General features: G+C 52.4%; 1 protein-coding gene across 2 annotated transcripts in view; it reads left to right on the top strand.

Annotated features, from left to right (window-relative positions):
- Positions 1 to 2,888: 2,888 nt before the first annotated feature.
- The window catches only part of TOX2 (TOX high mobility group box family member 2), a 133,745-nt gene continuing 113,619 nt past the window's right edge, over positions 2,889 to 23,014 (top strand). For both annotated transcript variants that reach the window (XM_045529186.1, XM_045529187.1), the window contains exon 1: positions 2,889 to 3,024. In XM_045529186.1, the coding sequence (XP_045385142.1) occupies positions 2,926 to 3,024 (99 nt within the window). In that variant the 5' untranslated portion in view covers positions 2,889 to 2,925. The remainder of the gene's footprint in view (positions 3,025 to 23,014) is intronic.

Below are 23,014 nucleotides of genomic sequence, written 5' to 3'. Positions count from 1 at the left end.
CCATCATTAATGGTGAAATATTGGTAACTTTCCTTCTGAGATCAGGAATGAGATAAGGTGTCTGCTATTATTGCTTCTTTCAAACATCAAACTAGTAATACTAGCCAGTGCAATAAGGCAAGAAAAAGAAATAAAATGTATAAGGATTGAAAAGGAAAAACTAAAACTGTCATTTTTACAGATGAGATAAAAAATGGCACATATGTTTTTAAAAGTGAAAGAATTTACAGGTAAATTGTTAGAATTAACAGGTGAGTTTGGCAATGTTGCTGGATACAAGGGCATTATATAAAAATCTATTTCTATTATGTTTCAGATCTATATTGCTGAGTAACAAATCATCCCCAAACTTTGTGACTTAAAATAACAATTATTTATTACCTCTCATAGCTTCTGTGCATTTTGGATTCAGAAAGGGCTCAGCCAGATGTTTTAGGCTTTTTCATGTGGGCATGGTCAGACAGCAGATGGAACTAGAACAGCAAATGTTGGCCCAGCTGGGGACTAGCTAGTTATCTTCCTCTCTTTGCTTAGTCTGAGTCTTTGCATATGGGTTCCTTCTTCAAAGCATGGTAGCCTAAGCCTTCTGGTAGGGTGGCTTAGGACTCCAAAGACAAGGCTCCAAGAGAGGGAGACAAGCATAAGCTGTATTAACTTTTATAACCTAGCTGGCCTCAGAAGTCATGAAAATTCACTTCTGCTACATTCTATTTGTTAAAAAACATTCATTAAGACTGATCCTTTTCAAAAAGAAGATTATTAGACTCCACTTCTTGGGAGGAGTGTCAAAGAATTTGTGGACTTGTGAAACCACCACACTGTACTGACAACAAACAGAAAATAAAATAAAGAAACCATTTATAATAGCATTGAAAACATAAAATACCCTGGGCTAAATCTAATGAAAGATGTGAAAGATCTCTACATAGAAAATCATAAAATATTGCTGAGGGAACTTTTTTAAAAACCCCAAATAAATGGAGGAACATACCATGTTCATGGATAAGAAGACTTAATATTGAAAATGTCAATTTTATTCCAATCGATCTAAAGATTCAAAGTGATATCAATTGAAATCCCAGCAAGACTGTGTGTGTGTGTGTGTGTGTGTGTAAGAGAGAGAGAGAGAGAGAGTGGGTATGTGTAAATAGATAAGCTGATTCTAAAATTTCTATGGAAGTGCAAAGGTCAAGAATAGCCAAGGTAGTCTTAAAGAACAAGGCAGGTAGACTTATTTTATGAGACGTTAAGACTTATAAAGTTACAGTAATTCAGACAGTGTGATAATGGCACAAGGAGAGAAAAATAGGCTAACAGAACAGAATAGAGAATTTAGGAATAGTCCCATGTACGTATGGACTACTTGATTTATGGCAAAGTTAGCACTGCAGAGAAGTGGAGGAGTGTGTGTGTGTGTGTGGGGGGGTGATCTTTTCAATAAGTAGTGCTGGGTCAGTTGGATAACCATAGGGGGAAAAAGGAGAGGGGACAGTGGAAAATTCCTTCTGATGGGGCATGGCACTGTATTTGTAGAAACAATGACTGCTAAAATTTATTTAAAAGTTCTTTCCTTTCTGAGCTGTAATTTCCCTCTGTTGATCCCAGACCTTCAGTGAAAGCCTGTTTCCCACACCATCTTGTGTTAGTGGGTCTGTATGGTGGTCCTAGCTCTAGGCTGGAACCAGCAAAGCCCAAGCAGCAGTTGGGAGCTAAGTTGCAAGCTGGCTCCTGAGCGGGCAAGAGGCTCGAGCCCTTTTCTCGGAATAGCATGCTATGTCCTGCTGCCACACAAGACTTCTGGCTGACTTCTGCCTCCTGGCCTTTCCCGGGCAGGCATCCCTGGTGTGCCAGGGCCTAACCAGAGGGAAGTGGGTGGAGCAGTCAGTGGGAGGTGAGACAGTGGAGACTGCCAGTGTAGATAATTCTTGCATGAAAAGGGGAGGAGCAACAGTCTAGCAACCAGCAAGTGATAGGAGGAGTTAGAGACCTTTTTTGGGGGGGTGGGGGTGGGGGGTGTTGGGTGTGGGGAAAGTCCGTTTCACAGTCACCTTTCTGACTCACCATGCGAGCCATCCTATTTCCTTCTCTTTCTCACTTCAGGAGACGGTGAGCGCGGGCAGATTCTAGATCCCTCTTCGGAGTTTCAGGCTCTGGGCCATTCCTATGCGATCTCCTCCCGCACCACCGTCATTCAAAGGGGCGGGGTCCTTCTGCCTTCTCCAAGTAGTTTCAGTGCCGGATCCTTGGGGGAGCAGTGGAGCCCACCCGCCTGGAGCTCCATTACTGATGCTGAAAGTCCTTGCCTCAGTTTCCCCATGTGTAAAGTGAGAGTTTAAGCGCAGCGATTCCCCCTGGGCCCCTCTCACGGCGAGTGAGATCAGCGAGACGCGGAGGAAGGGTATCCTGAGAGCAGCCTCGGGCGCTCGGCCGTGTCCCCAGGTAAGGCAGCACCCATCTCCGAAAGAGTTCCTGTCACCACCTTCCTCCTCTCCTCCCCACGCCGCCTGGGGACTCAGCGCCACCCCAGATATTTAGGGCGGGGAGTATCCCACTTTCGGGGATGGGTGTCTTAAGGGCTTCTCGCTCCTCTCACCCTTGGTGGCGAAAGGCGGGACGCAAAAGGGCCGTCTGGACAGGCGCGCGACACTCTCAGAGCCTCAGGGGCGGAGGGCGGGGCGGGGGACCAGGCGGCAGCTCTGCCCCGAGGAGGGACCTCCCAGCCCCGGCCCGGGCCCCCAGGCCCTCGGCGGCGCCGGAGGCCGGAACAATAGCGCGCGCGGGCGGGGCGGGGGCGGGGGCGGGGCGCTTCGTCGGGCACCGCCCCCGGCCCGCCCCCCGCGCTCGCACACCCGCTCGCACACTGGCTCCCACCCGCCACCCGCCCAGGCACTGCCCGCGGGAGCCGCCGCCGCCGCCGCGCCCGCCATGGACGTCCGCCTGTACCCCTCGGCGCCCGCGGTGGGCGCGCGGCCCGGGGCCGAGCCGGCCGGCCTGGCGCACCTGGACTATTACCACTGCGGCAAGGTAGGCGGGGGCGGGGTGGGGGGCGAGGCGGGCGGGGCCTGCCCGCGCCCTCGGATCTCCGGCCCGGGCCCGAGCGTTCCTGGGCTGGAGCGCGGGGCAGGAGTCACCTGGCAGCTCGGGAAGCGGGCACTCTCGGGGGCGCACGGGGGACACGCACACAGCAGTCCCGCCGACGGGCACATGCCACTCACGCCGATACCCTGGCGGTTTCACCCGCGCCCTGAGTTGTTCGGATCACAGGCAGAAGTCATCCCGACAGCCACCCGCACGACGACACAGTGACACACTCACCCATGTCCTCCGGGCAGCCTCACATCATTCACAAACTGACACACAGTGACCCACGGTCACACACAGACAGCGGTGCACTACTTACAGTCTCACTGTCCCACACATGCCACGCTGACAGTCATCTATACACAGCGACACGCAGTCACTCACCCACGTACACTGTCACACCGCCACATACAAGTCAGCCTTCTACACACTACGATGCCACACACACCGTTACATGTCCCCATCCGCTGTCACACCCAGTCACAACTGGGCTAGGCACACAAAGAAGTCGCTCCGACAGTCACACACTCGCCCTCACAATGACTCACACAGGCGCACACTGTCACACAACACACATCCACCGCTAGACGGTGACCCTCAGACCCAGATCGCTCTGACGGCCGCACAGTCACAGGCGATCACACCCAGGGACAGCCATACCTCGGTCGTCTGCATTCGCGCGTCGGGGGTTTTAACTTACTGGCGCTGCCGCGCACTAATTGGGCTGTTTACTAATTGGCCGTCACTGCCCGGCGGGGGCCTCGGATTCCGAGTTGGCAGCGGCCAATCGAGGCCTGTCTCCTCCCGGGCACGGTAAGCTGGCGTCCCTCCAGGCTGGGACTGCAGTGCGGGACACCCTTTCTCCCCTATTTTTCCGAAATCACCGCCCCCACCCAACTAGGCAGGTCCCGGCTGCGCTGCGCCCCCGGCGCGTCCTCCCGCGGTGGAGGCTTGTGTGCCTGGGACCCGGGACTGGAGGCGTCCGAGCCTCGCTCCGGGGCAGGACAGTGAGGTGCAGCTGCGGCGTCCGCGACCCCTTCCCTCGCCGGGGGAGGGAACTTTCAAACTTAGTTCGGAGGCCAGACGGTCCGCGCGTCCGCCGGCCGGTGCGCGGGTCCGGGCGGGCTGGAGCGGAGCGCGGCTTTTCGTCACTCGGAGCCCGGATTGAACCGCGCGCGTGGGTTTCCCCGCGGCCCCGGCGCAGTCGCGCGGGCTCTGTGGCAATGCGTGGTGAGTGCGCGTCCGGTGGCTGGATCCGCGGCCCTCCCAGGGTCTCTCCACCCCCTGCGGGATTTTTGCCCAGCCTCTTGTCCGGGGGATGCTGCAGGAGGGGGCGTCCCGGCGCGGATCGCGGGGCCTCCGGGGCTGGGCCTCGCGGAGTGCGCCCTCAGGCCCTGGGGGAGCGGCTGGGGCAAAGCCCTCCGCAGTTTGCCCGGGGCGGGGACGGTGGGGTCGCCAGGGTCTGGGGCGACGGGGGGCCGGGGTGGGCGGCGAGTGAAGTCTCGCGGAGGGTGGGGGTGATTATCTTTTGTCCAGTGACCGGCAAAGTTAGAAGCCGAAGAGGGGGATGGTAGCCTCAAGAGAAGGCCGGTTCTCGAGCTGCTTCCTGCCTGGTGGAGGGAAAATAGATTAAAAGTAGCAAGTGAAGTTTTTAGGGAGGAGAAGGTTGGGTGTGGGGGCAGCTGGTCTGTCTCCTGCCCTTGGCTTTGTTATTAATAATTTTTTCAATACGAAGTTGGCAAGGTAGCTTTCAGTCTTTAGTTTGGGGGCATGATGGAGATTGGGGATTTGTGCTTCAGAGTCTTCGGGGGCAGGGGGGGCGCTTAGCCGGTAGTGTTTCCTTTGGGAGTGGTGTTTCTGTAAGTGAGGCCGTCCCAAACAGGGGCCTTTGGGAGGCAGGACGCAGCCCAGGCCCCTGCTTTTTTCTGATGCTCCACAAACCTCTGACTCAGCACCAGAACCCGTGTGAACGTCGGCGGGGAGGGCCCAGGCAGGGAGGGAAGGAGAAGCGGGGGATTCTGGCTTCTCTCTGCGATCCAGGCCGCCTGGCCCGTAGCCGAGGATGCCTCCAGGGTCTGGGGTCCAGCTCGGGCAGGTGGAAGCAAAGTCTGACCTTGCACTTGGATGTGAAACCTGCTAGTCAGTCCTTCAGGCTAGGGCAGGATGAGGCAGGAGAGGCCCACTGGGCTCATCTAGAGGCCAGAGGTCTTTTGATAGCTGATCCCAAGTGGGCGTGGTCTTTGGTGGTGGGGTGGGACCCTGCTGTGACCAGGACTCCCCTTTTCCGGCCCCTGAAGCTTATGATGAAGGGTTGGAGAAGGAAATGCCCAGCCCCACCCTTACAACTAGTCACTAGCAAAGCTGGAGGGGAAACTGAGGCCCACGGTGCAACAGTCACCACACTTGGGGCTTGTAGACTGGGCTGCAGAGTCGGGACACAGCCCACACACTGGGGGCTCTGTCTCTGGAGCCCAGACGAGAGACTTGTCCCACAGGGACCAGGCCTTGGAAACACAAGGGCAAGGATTTGCTCAAGTGATGCCATACAACTACAGGGCAGTTGACCTGGAAGGGGCCTTGGCGACCGTCCCCTTGGCGACCATCCCCTTGGCGACTGTCCCCTTAGCGATCCTCTACACAGAGATTCCCAGCCTCTTTAAACCAAAGTCACGAGCAGTGGTTGTTCTTTTGGTATCTTTTGTTTGAGAAAATACACAATGACAAAAAGCTGCTATGGTTTCATTTTTGCTTTGAAATAGACATGTATTTTATTAGTCACAAAATTTTCGCCTGCATTAGAAAAATAGCTTACCAGATTCAAAGCAGTTGCATTACTTATTCAATGTAATAAAGGTACTTTTTGAGCATATGGGCTTCTGGCCCTGTGGTCCCCAGGATCAGTGACCATGCTGGGAACCATAGGTCCCTTCCTTCTTCTTTGTGTCACAGAAGGGGAAACTGAGTCAGGGAGGAGTGAACTCACAGGTTATGCAGCAATTAAAAGCAAAGCTGAGGCCTGAGCCTAGGTTTCTTGACTCCCAGCTGGACACTCATTTGGCCTCCCAACGAGTCTCCGTCATGGTTGGGGTTAGGAGCCTGGTGATGTCCTTCCTGGGGTGGTTATGAACTCCCTTTACTCAGGGTTTGGCAAGGCCCTTTACCAGGCTGGGGGATTGCTGGCAGCTCCCTGCTCAACTCTGGCAGACCGTGAAAACTGGCCATTGCAACTGGGCACACCTGGGTTCCCATCTCCATGTGTGGCTTTGTGACCTAGGGCAAATGATTTTTAGCTCATTTTTTACTGAGATATGATTTACATGCAATAAAATGCAGATTTTAAATGTACAGTTCCATGAGTTTTGACAAATATAAACACCCATGTAACCACCATCCCAATCCAGACGAAGAACATTTCCATCACCCCAGAAAGTTCCTGCCCCTTTCGGGTCAGCACTCCCTGTCCCCACCTCCAGAGGCAACTAGTTATTGGATTTCTATTACCAATGCTTTAAATTCAATTTAAGTATATTAACTATATTTAAATTCTAGAACTTCATATGCAGCATAAATATTGGTGTGTCTGGCTTCTTTTTGCTGCACATAATGTCTTCAGGATTCGTCCATGTTGTCACGTGCATCTGTAGTCTGTTCCGTTTTTTTGCCAAGTAATATCACGTTGTATGAATATAGCACAATTGGTTTATCCATTCACCTGCTGAAGGACATTTGGGTGTGTTTCCAGGTTGAGGCTGTTATGAATAAAGCTGTTGTGAACATTCTCATACAAGTCTTTTTGTGGATGGGGCAAATTATTTAATGTCTCTGAGCTTTGGTGTCCCCTTGAGGAGAACATTGCCTACCTCTGAGTTTCAGGAGGATTAAGTGAGGTGATGTAGGCTGGGACAGTTCTTGGCTCTTACCAGCTATTAATTAGGTAAAGATGATATCAACCATCTGGGACCTATTCCAGTGAGAGGCTTAGCATCTCTTTTCCAAGCATCCTTCTTCTCTGGTCTAAACGTCCTTCAAGGCTAACTTGGGTACCACTTTCCCCATATAGTGCTCCATGGCCAGCAAACTTCTCTTTTCCATCAGTTTCCCCCAAGAACTGAAACTGCATGGGATGTGGCATGTTCTGCTATCCATCATTCAATTGACAAACATTTATTGATCACTTCCTTGTGCTAGGCACTGTACTAGACAACCAATACTGCAGCAGTGAACAAAAGTGACTCAGATCGCTGCCCTCTGGAGCTTATATATCAGCATGGGAAATCATAAATATATGGGTGAAATATGTGGTATTATGACTGATGGCAATACAACTTTGGAGAAAAATGAAACAGGGAATAGGGTTTGAGGGTGCCAAGGCCTGGGGTTGGTTTGCAATTTTAAACAGGGAGTTTGGGGAAGACCTTGTGGTCTAGACCAGTGTTTCTCAAATCTGTGTTCACATTAAGAATCATCTGGCAAGATTTTTAAAGCAGATACCTGAGCTCCACCCCCAGAGATTCTGATTCAGTTGGTCTGGGGTGGGCCCTGGGAATTTGCCTGTCTCGTGAGCCCCCAGGTGATGCTACTGCTGGCTCAAGAACCACACTTTGTGTAGCAGTGGTTTGGTTGTTTGTGTTCAGGTTTTTGTGGGCTCCTGGCAGGCAGGAACCATGCCCAGCACCTGGCACAGTGCCTGACCCATAATTGCTCAGTAAATGAATGATTCAACTCTGCACCCACACAGCTCTGGGCACAGCATTGTGTAAGGACTGGGACCTTGACAAGCGTGGTTAATGGGTGTTTGGAGTCTCTTTCTGACAAAAATCCTTGAAGTGGGATTGAAATATGGACTTGATCTGGACTTGACATATGTGGGGTCTGCTCAGCATCCCTGGTGGGTGAGATCCGCACAGCTTCTTTCCGTAGGGGCACAGGTGGCTGCAGGGGGGTCCTGTGGAAGGAGCCCTGGGCCAGGTGAGCTGGGGGCTGAGATGGCTGGTCCCAGGGAGCTCTAGAAGGATGCCTGCATCTCTGTTAGGAAGCTCTTCTTTACTTTCCATCTAAAGATGTTCCCTATGGCTCTTCCCCCAACCTGTGCTGGAGGCTCCTCCGGGACCCCAGGGCTCGGGCATGTGTGGAGCAGCAGCCAGGCCTGACCCTGCTGCCCCCAGTCTTCTGGGTGACCTTGAACATGTCAGTGCCCTCCTCTGGGCCTGTTTCCCTCTGTGCAAAGGGAAAGCAAATCAGTGACCCTCAGCCTAGGGGTATGGTGTGGTGTGGAAATACAACGAAATAAAGGCTGAGAACATCCTTTGTAACTGTGGAGTGGGGTACCCTGGGAGGGGTGAGGAGGATGCTTTTTGAGGAGATGGGCTGGCATGTGCTTCCGAGGGCAGGAACCACTGTGTCTGTCTTTACTTTTGTATTCCCAGAGCTGGCCTGGCACATAGGTGCTCAACAAATATTTGCTGAATTAATGAAAGAATGAATTTGGAACTGGCCAGTTGTAACCTGTGGCTCGAGGAACTGAGCATCCATTTGGCTCCTAGAATCTGAAGACTTTGTGGTGAGCACATGGAGTGCAGGGCAGGGCAGCGTCCTGTGGCTGACCTGCCGTTCCCAGAGCAGCTCCCCTGTGTAGGCCCTCAGGACAGAGCCCTTCGGTGCAAGAATCCCCCTGCTGTGTAGCCACCTGCCCCATGTGATTCTGTAGGGCGATCTGTTTTACTTCTCTGATTTCCTAGAGCTGGTCTCAGGATGGGAAGGGAGTGTGGATTCTGAAACCTGGCAGAGCTGGGTTTGAATGCTGCCTTCACCGTCATCAGTGCAGGCAAGTTATTTAATCTCCCTGTGCTCAGTCTCCTCATCTGCAAAGTGGGTACATTGACACCTCCCTGGTGGAGTTGGCTTGTGGGTTGGAGATTGTGCATAGGTAGCACTTGGCCCCAGCAGGAAATGCTTTTATTTCCATTCACAAAGAGCAGCCCAACTGAAAGTTAAAATGTGAGAGGAAGCTATTTTTTCACACCGGCTGCTGGGGGCCTGACCATATACCATAGCAGGTTCTTGTGAGGGGAGGGGCCTGGCTTTCCTAACATCAGGTATGTCTGTGTCTTGGTCTCTAGGCCTGATTTTCCTGGGCCTCAGGTTTGAGAAGTCTGTTGTTAGATGGTTCAGGACTGTGAGTTGGGAGAGGGCTGCTCATTCTCTCCCCATCTCTCTGTTACCTTCTTGAATCTGTGTAGGAGAGAAAGTGGATTTTGCAGGCAGAGAAAATCGGTTCACATTGCAGCTGCCCCCACTGCTGGCTTGGGCTGGTGACCTCGTGCACATCACTTAACCACTCCAGGTCTCAGTCTTCTTGCCTGCACTAGGGGACAGAAATGCCTTGCTCATATTGTTGCTGTGAAGTTCAGATTACAGGGATAAATATGGAAGTTCTCTCTAATCTAGAACATTGTTTCCCAGCCTTGGTGCTACTGACATTTTGGGCTGAATAATTCTTTGTTGTGTAGAATGTTTAGGAGAATCCCTGGCCTCTCTCCACTAGATGCCAGGAGCATTCCCCCAGCCCCACTGTGACAACCACACATGTCTCCGGCCTTTGCCTGTGGTCGAGAACCACTGATGTGGGGAGCGTGTTGCAGCTAAACTAGAAGATGCTGGTGAAGAACGTGGCCGAGCTGTAGGGCTCGTGCTTCCCGGCTGGCATTTCAGCCCCGGGTCTCCCTTCAGTAAATCCTGTGTCCGCAGCGTTGACAGTTATCTTATTTACATGGACCCGAACCCACAGGGTGATTTTTCCGCATGGTTTGGGAGCAACAGTAAAAACATATGGTAAGTAATTATTAACCTAATGAGTCGTGGTAAGTTGTGATTTTATATCTTGGTGAAAAGATGTTGTATGACACAGGATAATAGATTTTGATCAATTACCCTGATGTTTAAAACTTGCCACTGTACAATTGCTATTTCTGGTGTCTGCTAAAATGAGCAAGAAGATTGTGGGTTTTCAATGTGTAATGGCCTGTTTACTGCTGGGTTTCTGAGATGTTCAGCAGGTTTTTATTGAGTACCTACTGCGTGCTAGGTCCTGGGGACTCAGCCCCGTCGTGAAGGCTCAGTGAGCCAGTGGGAAAGTTTTATTTATCATATGTATGGCTATGTGCATCTGTAACCTATTGGCGCAAGGTGCGGAATAATAATTAAATATAAAATTATCAGGGGCAGTGCCAGGGGCATGGGAAGGTTTCACAAGGCAGTCCTGCAGGAATGGAAGGTGGGCTACTTGGGGGCATGTGAAGTGGTGGCGATGTTCCAGGCAGAGGGGAAGCCATTGCAAAGGTGGTTTGGGGGTACTGTCAGCCTAAGGAGGGGGGACCTGCCTGCGTGGGCATTGAGACACCAGTGGAGACGGTCATGAGCCTTGAATCCCAGCAGAGCCTGGCATCTCAGCCAGTTGGGTTTTGAGTAGAGGAGTGCCTGGAACCAGAGGTCTTGTGTACAAGTATGAAATGGCTCATGTCGCTGGATTCAGACCATCCACAACATGGGAAAGTCTAATGACTTGTGTTTCGTTTCCCCCAGTAGCCAGGGGTACTCTATGTCCCAAACTTTAGCCCAACAGAATCACCAGGAAGGCAGTGAAAACAGACTGCTGGGCTCCACTCCCGAAAGTTAAGATGCAGTAGGTCTGGGGAGGGGCTGAAAACTGGCACCGCTAACAAGATGATGGCGCTGGTGTTGCTAGTCTGGGAACTGCACTTAGAGAACCACTGGTGTAGACTAGAACATGGGAGGATTTTCCTGCCCTGACTTGGGACACTAGGGATGGATTGCTGGCTGGGGACATTAGCCTTGGCTGGGACTCAGTTAGGGGTTCTGCATCAGCTCCTGATGGGCCGTGGGGTGAGTCTCCTTCGCTGTGGAGAGAGGCTGACACTGGGTTTCCTGGGAACAGACTCTGAGATGGAAGGTTTATTCGTGGGGAGATTCTCGGCGGGGCAGGGGGTGCCCCTGTAGAGGAGGAAAGGAAGCTCAGGCAGAGGAGAAGCTGGCCTGTCATGTGGTTCTGATGAAGGCCATCCCACAGGAAGCGCTGGAGCTGGGGTGGCTCTCCAGAGTTGTCACAGACTGAAGCAAGGGGGTGGCCCAAACCTTCGATGCCTGCATCATCCAGCCATCGGCTGCAGGCAGTGCCCTTGGGCGAAGCAGGTCCCAGTGCGGGCAGAGCTGGGAGCCCAGTAACTGATATTCCTGCGGCTGGGGGTGAGCGTATGGAAGAGACCGTCACTGTGTCCATTTCAGGGAGATGCATCCTGGGGAGAAAACTCATCTTCCCCTTGGTTCCCACGAAATCAAGGTTCAGCATGTTGATGATTTTTAGTGACTTTGAGTCACTTGCTGAAGATGCCTCTCTGTGTCATAATGTGAATGAGACGTGCCATCTGCCCTGTGTGGGAAAGGCAGGACAGTTGCTTCTCAGGTCCGAGGGAAGAAAAACGATGATGGAGTTTTCATGGCCCCAAAGAGGTGCTCTTGCATGTTTCAGGTTAGAAATAAGCACAAATTATTCACTAAGTATTTATCACATCTTAGGCTCATTCACTCGCATCATCTCCTTAAGTCTTCAGAAGAACTATGCTAGGTAATGTGTCCCCATTTTTTAGGTGAGAAAACTGAGATCCAGATCAATCAAGTGACAAAAGGTGGCAAAGGAGCTGGGTAGGTGGAGCTGGGATTTGGCCCGTGCTCTCTCTGCAGCTCCCACCAAACCAGGGGGAGCCCCCTCCCTCCTGCTGCAGGGGAGGAAGAGGGCATGAGCCATGAGCTTGCCCCTTGTGGGTTTTTTTTTTTTTTTTTGGTGGAAGGGGGTGGGCTCCCAGCTGAGCTTCCTGCTTTAGTTTTCAACTTCAGGCATCATTTGCCAATAGAATGTCTTCACATTACAGCTAATTAAAACGTGCTTATCTCGAAGTTGGGCCTAATTTGCAGGAATGATTTAGAAACTTGTTGGAAACGAATCTGAGTCAGTAGTATAACCGAGGGTCAATCTCATGCATAAATTTTATTGTTTCATTGTGCTGTGTTTTGACTTGAACTGAACTTTATAATGGGGAAGAAGGACCCTGGGCCTTTTGTTTTGCTCATTTATTCTGCAAATATTTACTGAGTGCCTATTGGGTGCTACTTAAATTATTTAAAGAGGTTTCCCATCCCATTCCCATGCTTTCTCTGTTCTCTGCGTCCACTTGAGATATAAATTAATTTTTATACAAAACCAGATGGTGGATTTAAATGTGACTTTGGGTTAAATGAAAGTGCCTGGTTTCATATTCTGGCGCTTATAAGCTGTGTGACTTTGGACCTGTCACTTAGCCTCTCTGAGTCCCAGTTTCCTCACGTAACTACATTTGCATCTCAGGCTGGTGGTAAGACCTCCGGAAGATCAAGTAAGTCACCCCCTCCATCAATCCTGCTGCCAGGCACCGTTCAGGTCATCTGGCCCTTCCTGGGATGGCAAGTGTGGGCTCTACCCGAGGTTTTAATGGCTTTTATAAATTCGAAAGTCTAAGGAGGTTTTCAGTTTAGGATCGGTGCAGAGCTTGCTCCCCTTGGGATGGTCTCTTTTCTCTCCTTTCAGTTCCCTTCTTTCTCATTGCAGCTTCCACAGGGAGTCTTTAATGATCAATTAAACATTCACACTCACAAGCCTAACGCAGGCGACACTTGGCACCAGTCTCCTCAAAGGATTTGGGACACAGCCCGCCACAGCCTGCCAGCAAGGCACGTGAATCGTTCCTCTTCTGCAGGCGTAGTTCTTGCAGCAGTCTCTGCAGTAGGTGGCGAGGAGCTGTTCTCTTTGCGCTCTTTTGCGCCTCCCTCCCAGGGTTTAGTTCAAGCGCAGAGGAATGAATGAGCCCTCAGTGGGTGAATTTGGAAGCCACCTTGGCTTAGAAGTCTTATTCCCCACGACAGCTGTATTTCTCATAACAATTCCACAGGCTTAGCTTCCAGGGCCCTTGCAACGGACATGTCAGTTACAAATGTCACTGCACACTGGCTGCTTTATCAGATATTTATAATTTATATGTAGTTCCTCCTAGTCCAGATGTGACTTACCAATCAGGGGTCATTTTTACCATAAGTAGAGTTGCCTAGTAACATAGTTAACGTCCTGCCTTCCTCAGGTTTCCAGGGGACTTACGCTAGACAATTAACAAAGGTGAAATTCTCTTGCAATAAGGAAAAAGGTTTGATTAACCCTTTACCAACATTCATCATCCTTTTTTCCCCCTGAGGGCTGGTGCTTTTTGGCATCTCTAGCAAGATGAGTGAAGTCCTCAGTATGTTTTGTAATGTGTTCCATGCTGTGTACGTTTTCTGCTACATCTATATAAGACACAAAGACACAGATACACACGTATGCTGTAACCAGGAGACATGCTTTGGAGTCATCCTGTTCTGGGATCATATCCTGGCTTTGCTGTTTATTAAGAGTTAATTCACTTATTAATTCCTTCTTCATCCATTCATTCATTCAGCCACCCAGAGACCATTCTTGCTGACTGTATGCGAGTCTTTGTGGTAGGTGCCAGGCATGAACAAGTGATTAATACATGGTCCTTGTCCTTGGAGAGGCCACAGTCTCATTAGAGAGACAGACAAAAATAAACGATGTCAAATGTGTGCGGTAAGCTTTACGTAGAAGTAGCACAGGAGACTGTGGGACCAGCAGGCCAGGCTGGGGACAGTCAGGGAAGGATTCTCAGAGGAGGGGACACCTACCTGTGCTTGAAGGTGGGTAGGACTTGGCCAAGTGAAGAACGTAGGGAAAAGCATTCCAGGTAGAAGGAAGAGCATGTGCAGTGGCACAGAAAGGGATGAGGGTGTCATGACATGAGGCTGGAGAAGGGAGCCAGGGGCATTTGTAAAGCTATGTATTCTCTTTGGCCTCAGTTTCCTCATCTACAAAATGGGATTAGCAGTGCTTACTTGGCTATGAAATTAAATGAGGTAATAATGCATGTTTAAGCACTCGGTATAGCTCGCTATAATTCCCGTTCCAAATCTATCTACAGATGCTTAAGAGCCAGGCTTTGATTGATTCCAAATGAAACAAGGATTAAAAAATACTGAGGGGCCTGGCCACCCACTTGTACGATGCAGATTCCTCCAGCTGCTCTTCTGTTGGTCACTTTACTCTCTCTGGGATGGAGCACTAAATATTGTCACACAATCCTGGATTATGTCCCACAGTATCATTGAAGCACATGATTGTGTTTCCTTAGTGGCTCGACATTAGCAACAAGCCCTGGCCCCGTCGAGGTGTTCTCCGGGACAATTTTCTGTCTGCCGACAGCCTTGCTTCCATCTGATGCTCTGACAACACGTCCTGTCTTGCTTTTGCGGCTCCGTCTTGCTTTCCTGAAAGGTGACCTGCCTCCCACATACCAGCTGGGGATGCTTAGCTCTCGATGGAGTTTGGAGACATTTACCATCCCGTGAACGAATGTCCCCTCTCAGGATGAGTGGAGGAGCCATGGTGGCCATGACCGAGATCTTTCCGGTGCACAAATTGGATCCTGTCTCTTCTCTGTGCAGAACTGCTCAGGGGCTCTCCACGCGAGCTTGGCGAATTCTAACGCACCTAAATCCTGTCTTCTCAGATTGCAGCTTACAACCTTCCAGTGTCTTCCCCTGGCATGTGGATGACATCAGACTCCTCCTTGGCCCCTGAGTCCTCTTGCAATCTAGCCCCTGCCTGCTTTTCCAGCCTCACTCTCAGCATCTCTGTCCCAGGCACCAGGCTTTATGCTGGGGACTCAGTGGGGAGCAAAGTCAGCCCCCCACGGTGACTCCATCCTGCTATCCTTGCCTCCTTGCTGTTTCCCAGCCCCACCATGCTCTTTCTTGCCTGAGGGGCTTTGCACAGGCTGTTCCCTTTGGCTGGAATGTTCTTGTCCTCATTCCTCACGTGGGGGCTCCTGCTTAGGCTGCAGGCCTCAGCTGCCTCCCCACCTTCTCACACTGTGACCTGCGGATCTGCGCCTTTACCCCCATTTTCCCCTGTCGTAGCCTCTGGCGGGTTCTTCTTCATGGTGGGATGAGTTGTGAAGTTACTTGACTGTTCCCGCTTCAGGACAGCAAACTTTAAAACCCACTGGGATCGTGTTCTGTTCACCACTGGGTCCCCAGCACCCAGCGTGGTGTCTGCTCTGTCACAGATGCCCAATAAAAAGTTGTTGAAAAGAATGAACCAGGGAATGTGGCGGATTCTATTTCCTGGAGATGGCCACCATAACATATCTCAGGCTGTGTTTCCAAGAAAAATCCACTCACCCTCTCTGGGCCTCACTTATCTGGTTTGTACATTGTTGCCAGGAGGATTGAACACATAAATGTGAGGCACACAGTGTCTGGGGCCTGCGAATGTGAATAAACGAGAATTCTCAAGTTCTCATTGTAGCAACATACCGGGCTCATCTCCAGCTGAGACCGAGTTAGAAAGGGGGTTGGTGCTTGAAATCCTCGTCCTCATGTTTCTAATCAGTGGTTGACTCTCTGGGGCAAGGGCTGGCAGACCCAGCCCCTGTTTTGCCCACTTCCCTTCTCCCTCTGGGTGGTGACCTTGCCTGTGTTGGAGGGAGGTGTCCCTCCCAGTTGCTTGGGCTGGGGCGTCTGGGGCACAGTCAGCCTGGCCTTCGGAGATAACAAAATCTCTCTCCAGCCATGGGAATGTTTCTGTTCAGCAAGCAGGACTTTCTGGTAGCCTCTCTCCTGAAGTTATCATCTCTTTTTTTTTTTTTATTACACTGTAAATTATGAATACTGTGCTCTCTGCCAAAAAGTTTAGAAAATGGGGGAAATCACCTACCTGCTATGCTCCCACTGTGCAGATTCAGGAACGGTGTTTATTGACGCTTTCCTTTTCATGCTTGCAAACTGCTCCACCCTTCCCTGGTCCACCAGACACCCTTTACTCATCCTTTTCTTTTTCCTTCTGATGAGGTATAATTTACCTATTCATTATGTTTATCGTGTCCCTTCCTCCTCCCTTCCCCCTACCGCCTCCCTAGAATATCAGCGTCACGAGGGCAGGGTCTCTGTCATTTGCTCACGGATCATCGGAGCAGTGCTGACTGCCAGGGCTCTGTCTGGGCATTCCTCACCCACCCCGCACACTCCTACATACACGTCTTTTCTGAGTTTTGGCTCAAGCGCCACCCCCTCCGGGAGGCCTTCCCTGCTATCCTTCCACATCTGGTGTGTGTAACACTGTGGGCTTCTGGAGCTGGCTGCCCCGTGTCCTTAGGGGACAGGGGCCTTGGGGAAAGACAAGGCCGGGCAAGAGTGCTTGCAGAAGAACAGTTGGGAGGTGATGATGCCTCTGGCTTAGGAGGACATGGATGGTGGCTCGCGGCCATGCTATCCAGTAAGGTAGCCGCTCGCCGTGTGTGGCCATTTACACTTAAAGTAAAAGAAAACAAAACTGAGTTCTTTAATCATACTAGCCATATTTCGAGCACTCGACGGCCACATATGGGGTGTCTGTCCTGGGCAGGGCCGATGAAGAACATTTCTGTTGTTGCGGAAGCCTCTGTGGGTCTACTCTGGCTTAGACTGGGGTGCTGGGGAGGGAACGCGGGAGTGGAGGGAAGGGGAGGTCTCAGCAGGTAGAGTGCGCGAGATTTGGGGATGGGTTGGATGGTGACGTGTGGCAGGGAGGGGGGTGTTGAGAATACGACCCAGGAATTACAATTCCTAGATCAGAGAGAGTGAGCATTTTTATGGGTCCTGATTCACGTTGACACATCATTTTCCAAAAGCTTCATCTCGGTCCCCAACAGCGCGAGGAGGTGCCCATTTTATCGCACCCTCCTGGCACGGTTCATTGTCTTTTGAAAACCCTTCCGGTGCGTATATACCCCTTGCCAAATTTGCTTTCATTTAGGATCTAACATGTGGACCGTGAGGTCTTTGTGATCGGGGAATTATATGTATATTAATGCAGATTTCAATAAAAAGAGTTATGTTTGCCATTGGGGTACAGCCTGATGCTGTTTAAATGCCTTTGGCAATATCTTCAATCAGACGGCAAATAGAAAACAGGAAAGTTAGTAATAAAAAATGAATTAGGACGATTAGCAAAAGGTGAGCCGCTTCCCTCCTCAGGCGACAGGCAGAGTTGACCGAGCTTTGCTGGGTGCCTCCTGTCCAAACACACGTCGGGATTACTGCAGCCTCCTGGGCTGGCCCAGGGGTCCGCTCAGCACATAGGACTTGGTTATTGCATTTAGTTTTGCAAAGGTCACGGGCATCCCCTCGGAGGGGCTTTGAGGGGCTCACACCAGGATGGGGGGCTCACATCTTGGGGTGGGCTGGGGGGGTGCCTCTGTAGAGGGGTTGCTGCCCTCCCCACCATTTCTGACTCGGGGCAGGCCAGGGGCCTCTTCCTCTGAAGAAGAGACTTCAGTGGGCCTTGGTCCGTCTCTGCACATCCTCCGGGGCCCTGGAGAATCTCAGCCATCTCTCTTTCTGGAACCTTCCCCAGGATGCTTTTGGGGAACCTTTCCTAGCTGTCTGGTGGTGGGGTGAGCTCCCTTCAAGAAGGAAATAGAGGCGGAGGCTTTCATTGACTCATGCAAACACTGGGACTTGTTCCTGTGACATCAGAGAGAAACAGAACTCCGGTGACCGAGTAAGGTGTGTGGGGTTAGAGCTCGAACCAGAAGGATGCAAAACTTCCGCCTGGGTGATGTGGGGATTCGCACTCACCCAGGGCAAAAGGGACGCTGTAGATCCCACAGCTGGTGGTCAGGGTCCATGTCCCCGTTCGCTGGCTCACCTCCACAGCCGGTGGTCAGGGTGGGATGACGTCTTAGTTCATTCGTGCTGATATAACCAAACACCAAAGACTGGATGGCATTTATTAATATTTATTTCTCCTAGTCCTGGAGGCTGAGAAGTCCAAGATCAAGGTGCCGGCAGATTCGGTGGCTGGTGACGGCCCACCGCTTCATAGATAATCTTCTCACTCTAACCTCATGTGGTGGAAGGGGCCAGCTAGCTCTCTGGGGTGTCTTTGATAAGGGCACTAATTCCAATCATGAGAGCTCTGCCTCATGACCCAGGCACCTCCCAAAGGCCCCGGGTCCTACTACCATCAAGATTTCAACATGTGAATTTTGGGAGGACACAACATACAGACCGTAGCAGATAACATCCTCGTTAGTGATGTGATTGCCCGACTCAGGGGTGGGTGCCCGTATTATTGGCTGAGCTCCGCAGTGGGCTGGTGGCTGCCTACACTATGCCAGCGCATCTCAAACTTGAATGTGCCTGCCGGTCACACCGGGTCTTGTGAAAATGCAGATTCTGGTTCAGCAGGTCTCGGGTGGGGCCAGAGATCCTGCATTTCTAACAAGGTCTAGGTGATGCTGGCCAGGGGCCCGCACTTTGAGAATCAAGGCGTCTGGGCGAGGCTGAGGTCCCTAGGGGCAGAGCCTGAGATGAGGACTCTGGGGAGAGCGATTCGGTGGGGAGCACTCTCAGAGAAGGGGAGTGGAGCCCTGGGGCATGGGTGCTGCCAGAGACGCGGTCTCACCTGGAGGCCAGGGCTGGGGTCTTTTGCACCCCTATGTTGCTCAGTCATTGGCCATGGGCTGCAGGGGCGGTATGGGGGCATTATGCCTCCTGTGCTTTTCTCTGCCGTCCAAGGGCATTTCTCCAGAGGAGGAGCAGCCGTGGGCAGCTGTGGGCAGCAGCACGGAGTCACTGGGAAATGGTGCAGAACCCAGAAGAGGGGGTCTGATTGGGACCCCAATTATCATGTACACACAGGGGCTTTGCCTGAGAATGGCCTTGAGAAAGGAATGTGGACAGGGAAGTGGGACTCTTTTTTTTTTTTTTTTTGAGACAGAGTCTTGCTCTATTGCCCGGGCTAGAGTGAGTGCCGTGACGTCAGCCTAGCTCACAGCAACCTCAAACTCCCGGGCTTAAGCGATCCTACTGCCTCAGCCTCCCGAGTAGCTGGGACTACAGGCATGCGCCACCATGCCCAGCTAATTTTTTCTATATTTATTTTTAGTTGGCCAGATAATTTCTTTCTATTTTTTTAATAGAGACGGAGGTCTCACTCTTGCTCAGGCTGATCTCGAACTCCTGACCTTGAGCGATCCTCCCGCCTTGGCCTCCCAGACTGCTAGGATTACAGGTGTGAGCCACCTCGCCCGGCCGGGAAGTGAGACTCTTGAGCTCTCATTTGGGCTCCGCTGTCCCCTGGGGTGAGCCACCTCCCCTCCCTAGGAGCTGCTTGTGCTGCAGCATCACGAGGTTTTGCTTGTGCTTGGTCCTTGGTCCTTGTCCTCAGGCAGGGATGGGTGGGGGTCTGCACAGGATGAGGCAACTCTTATTTCAGAGCCCAAGGGAGAGAGGGGGTGAGAGAGAGAGACAGATAGTTTATCTGAGACCTCCAGTGTTCGGGGAGGGTGACTTGGCCGAGGGAGCCAGTTAGGCAGGACCTCTAAGAAGGGTGGGATGGAGACATATAGAGGAGGGGCATTTAGTTAGTGTCCATCACAGGATGGGCATTTCATTTACGTTATTTATTTAATTTTCACAACAGCCCTGGACATAGCAAGCCATCGCCACCGTGCAGAAGAGGGGCTGCGGCTGGAGAGGTGAGGGGACCAGGCCGTGGTCACAGCGGGATTGGCACCCACGTCTGTTTGCCGGGAGCATGCTTTTTCTTCCTGTAGGATCACACCATTAGGGAGGGGTGTGGGAAAGGAGGGGGACTGGCAGCCTGGGGGACCACTGCAGACCTGTCTGGGTGGACACAGGCTCGAGCTGGGGGGCTGGGAGGACATGGAGTGCCCGGCTCCGGAGTTTGGATCCTATATTGCGGAGCCACGGAGGGCTCTGGGGCCGGTGTGATGTTTGCAGTGTCATGCCCTCCGCTGTGGGGGCCTCTTCCACCCCCACTCTGAGCCATCTCCACATTGTCTCAGCCTTCCCTGAACTCAGGCTTCTTTGTGTGTGTGTGTGTGTGTGTGTGTGTGTGTGTGTGTCGGGGGTGGGTGGAGTTCACCCAGACCCTCCCTGTAAACTGTTCTCTGGCCATTGGGCCATTCGGGGTGGAGGCCGTCTGCTTGTGCTGTAGGTGCTTTGTGGGGCAGAGGGCAGGCTAAGCTGTCGACAGTGGCCCTGTAATCATACTGCCGTCCAGGGGGTTTGGTGACAGCCAGGTGACAGCTGGGTGCCCTGTCCCTGTGATGATCCCACCATCCTGCCTCCCTCCTTCCCGTGTGGCCACCCTGTGCTGTGGCTGGTGCCTTGGAGGTGAGTAGAGCAAGCCCAGAGGAAGACAGATGTGGGCCTGGGGTATGTCAGGACCTCGAGGGGAGGATTCAGTTCTGAATTATCTTTACTCTTCTTCACTCTGTTCCCCAGCCCTGTGGCCTGGGTTTCTCCCACAGTCAAAGCTGGCACCATCCAGCTCTTTCTCCCGCATCTCCCGTGTAAACCTCTCTCACTCGGGATGTTATGTAAGCGGCAGTCACAGCTTGGCACCTGGCACGAGACGCTGATATCAAACATGGAAATTCCTAGCGCCAAGTGGGCTGCGGGACCAAGATGGTAGTGTGAAAGGTACCAGCGGAACAAAGGTGTGCATGAGGAGGAGCTGCTATTTATTGAATACCTACTGTGTACCAGGCACTGTGCTCGGCATCTTTTGTATACTATCTTATTTAACCCCAGAACAGCCCGGCAAGTTATGTATTATTATTACCATGTCATAGATGGGCTACCTGAACTCAGAGAGGCTGAGAAACTTGCTCAAGGTCACACAGCCTGTAAGAAGCAGAGTAGATCATGAACCTGAATCTGTCTGGCTTTGGAACTGTGATCTTTATTCCAGACCAGATGTCCTTGCATGTGCTGGGGGCTGTAGCTTCCTTTTGGAGACTCTTTCGCGGGTGACCCACCCTTAGACTCAGACCATCCCACCTGAGGCTTGGCATGGGATGCAGTGTTCCCGCTGCAGAGACAGGCAGACCTGGTACAGAGGTGAGTGCCCACCTCGTCCAGGTTCAAGCCAGTGTCATAGGCCGGCAGGGCTCAAAGCCAGGGGCACGACCTTCCCTGCCCCCAGCTGCTTTCCAGCTCACAAGAGGCTTTTGTTGTTTTCAACTTGATGTTGAATAGACCAGACACACGTTCTCTGGCTGTGGGTGTATCACGGCAAATGCTGTTCTATTAGCTCCTCTACCAGTGGAACAAGCCACCCAACGTGAGTGGCTTAAACCAACCACCATCTCATTTAGCTCATGATTCCATGGGGTGGCTGGGGGGCTTTCCGGCTGGGCTGGGTGGTCTCTGCAGGCTCTCCCCAGCGTCTGTGGTCAGCTGGCCAGTGGCCTAGGTGCTGGGTGGTCTGGCATGGCCTCCCTCACACGTCTGGCAGTTGGCAGGCTGCGGGTCGGGGGCTGGCCGCTTGTGGGTCCAGCTCTGCCACAGCCTCTCCTGCAGCAGGCTGGCTTGGGCTCGTCCAGCCGGGGCTGCCAGGCTTCCCAGCACAGCAAGAGGGAACAAGACCAATGTCCCGGTGCCTTTCCAACCTCTGCTTGTGTCACATTTGCTGCTGTGCCTTGGCCAGCTAAGTCACAGCTCTTGATGAGAGGGCGACAGCACACAGTACAGAGGGTGTGCTAACAGGAACGAGAAGATTCATGGTCATCTTTGTAACCTACTGCGGCCACCGTGGCAGTAGGTTACAGCAAACATTGACTGAGTCCCTGTGGTGTTCCAGGCTATGGCAGGGACTCTGGGGTGAACAGGACAGGCTTAGTGCTGTACTTAACGTGGCCTCGAGTCCCGCCAGAGAATAATCACGTGATGGAACATGATGAAAGCATGACAGATGTGTTGAAGGGGGCCACACAGGGCAGGGAGCCCAGGCCACAGGGACGGCCGGGAGTGCTGTAGGAAGACTAGGAGTTGCTAGGTGGTGGGGACAGGGGAAGCAGTCCAGATGGAGAGAACAGCACGTGCAAAGGACCTGTGGAAGGAGGGACCCGGCACCCTTAAGCACCCAATGAAGACCCAGTTCCCTTTAAGTGTTGGCAACTTTGGGCTGAGAAATGAACTTTTGGATCACAGATGTCCCCTGTGCACCCCTGTGTGGTGCAGCCTCAGGGGGGAGGTGGGGCAATCCCTTCCCATGGGCAGATGTACCTGGGGGTCGTGGGCTTTGTGCACTGTGGGAGGAGGGGGGGGTTGGCGCCCAGGTGGGGACCCAGGAAATCCATATGGAAGAAGAGAGACTTGAGCACTGCAAACAGTGTCACTGGCACAGTGTCCAGCTCGAGGAAGGGTGAGGGGGCGGTGAGGGAGGGGTCCGGTGTGGGGCTTTGAGAGCACTGGCATGCGAGGTAAGTGAGGTGCTGGGGCTCAAGGGGGAGGCGTTTGGACTCAATTCTCTTGGCTGGTGGTCTTTGAACCGTGAACTGAGAATGAGGTGCTTGGATCTGGGGGAAGGGTGCACAGAGGATGCCTGGGGACCCTCCCCAGCCACATTCTGGGCCTAGAACCTTCAACCAGCCTCTGGAATTCATGTGCCAGGCTGGGAGGGCTGTCCTGGGCGGGGACCTGAGTGTCCAGTTCCCCTGGGAGCTGCCTTTGTTGTCTCTAGGGCCTTCCAAAGGTTCTCTCAAGGCGCACCGGGGGCTGTGGTTTTGGAAAAGGCCTGGCAGTGCTGGGAGCCAGGAAAATGATCATGAACGAGCTAGCACAGATTGGAAAACGGGACAAGTCAGACAAATCTGGGTGTGAATCGCTGCTTCTCGCTTACATCGGCGCGAAACTCCGCACAAGTTGCTGCCCAGCCCTGAGCCTCGGTTTTCTCATCTGAAAGTGGGGCCAGCTACATCCTCTC

This window comes from Lemur catta, chromosome 17 (assembly GCF_020740605.2).
Source record: "Lemur catta isolate mLemCat1 chromosome 17, mLemCat1.pri, whole genome shotgun sequence".
NCBI classification, from domain to species: Eukaryota; Metazoa; Chordata; class Mammalia; order Primates; family Lemuridae; genus Lemur; species Lemur catta.
Note: the sequence above shows the minus strand (reverse complement) of the source record. Positions and strands in the feature narration are given on the sequence as shown.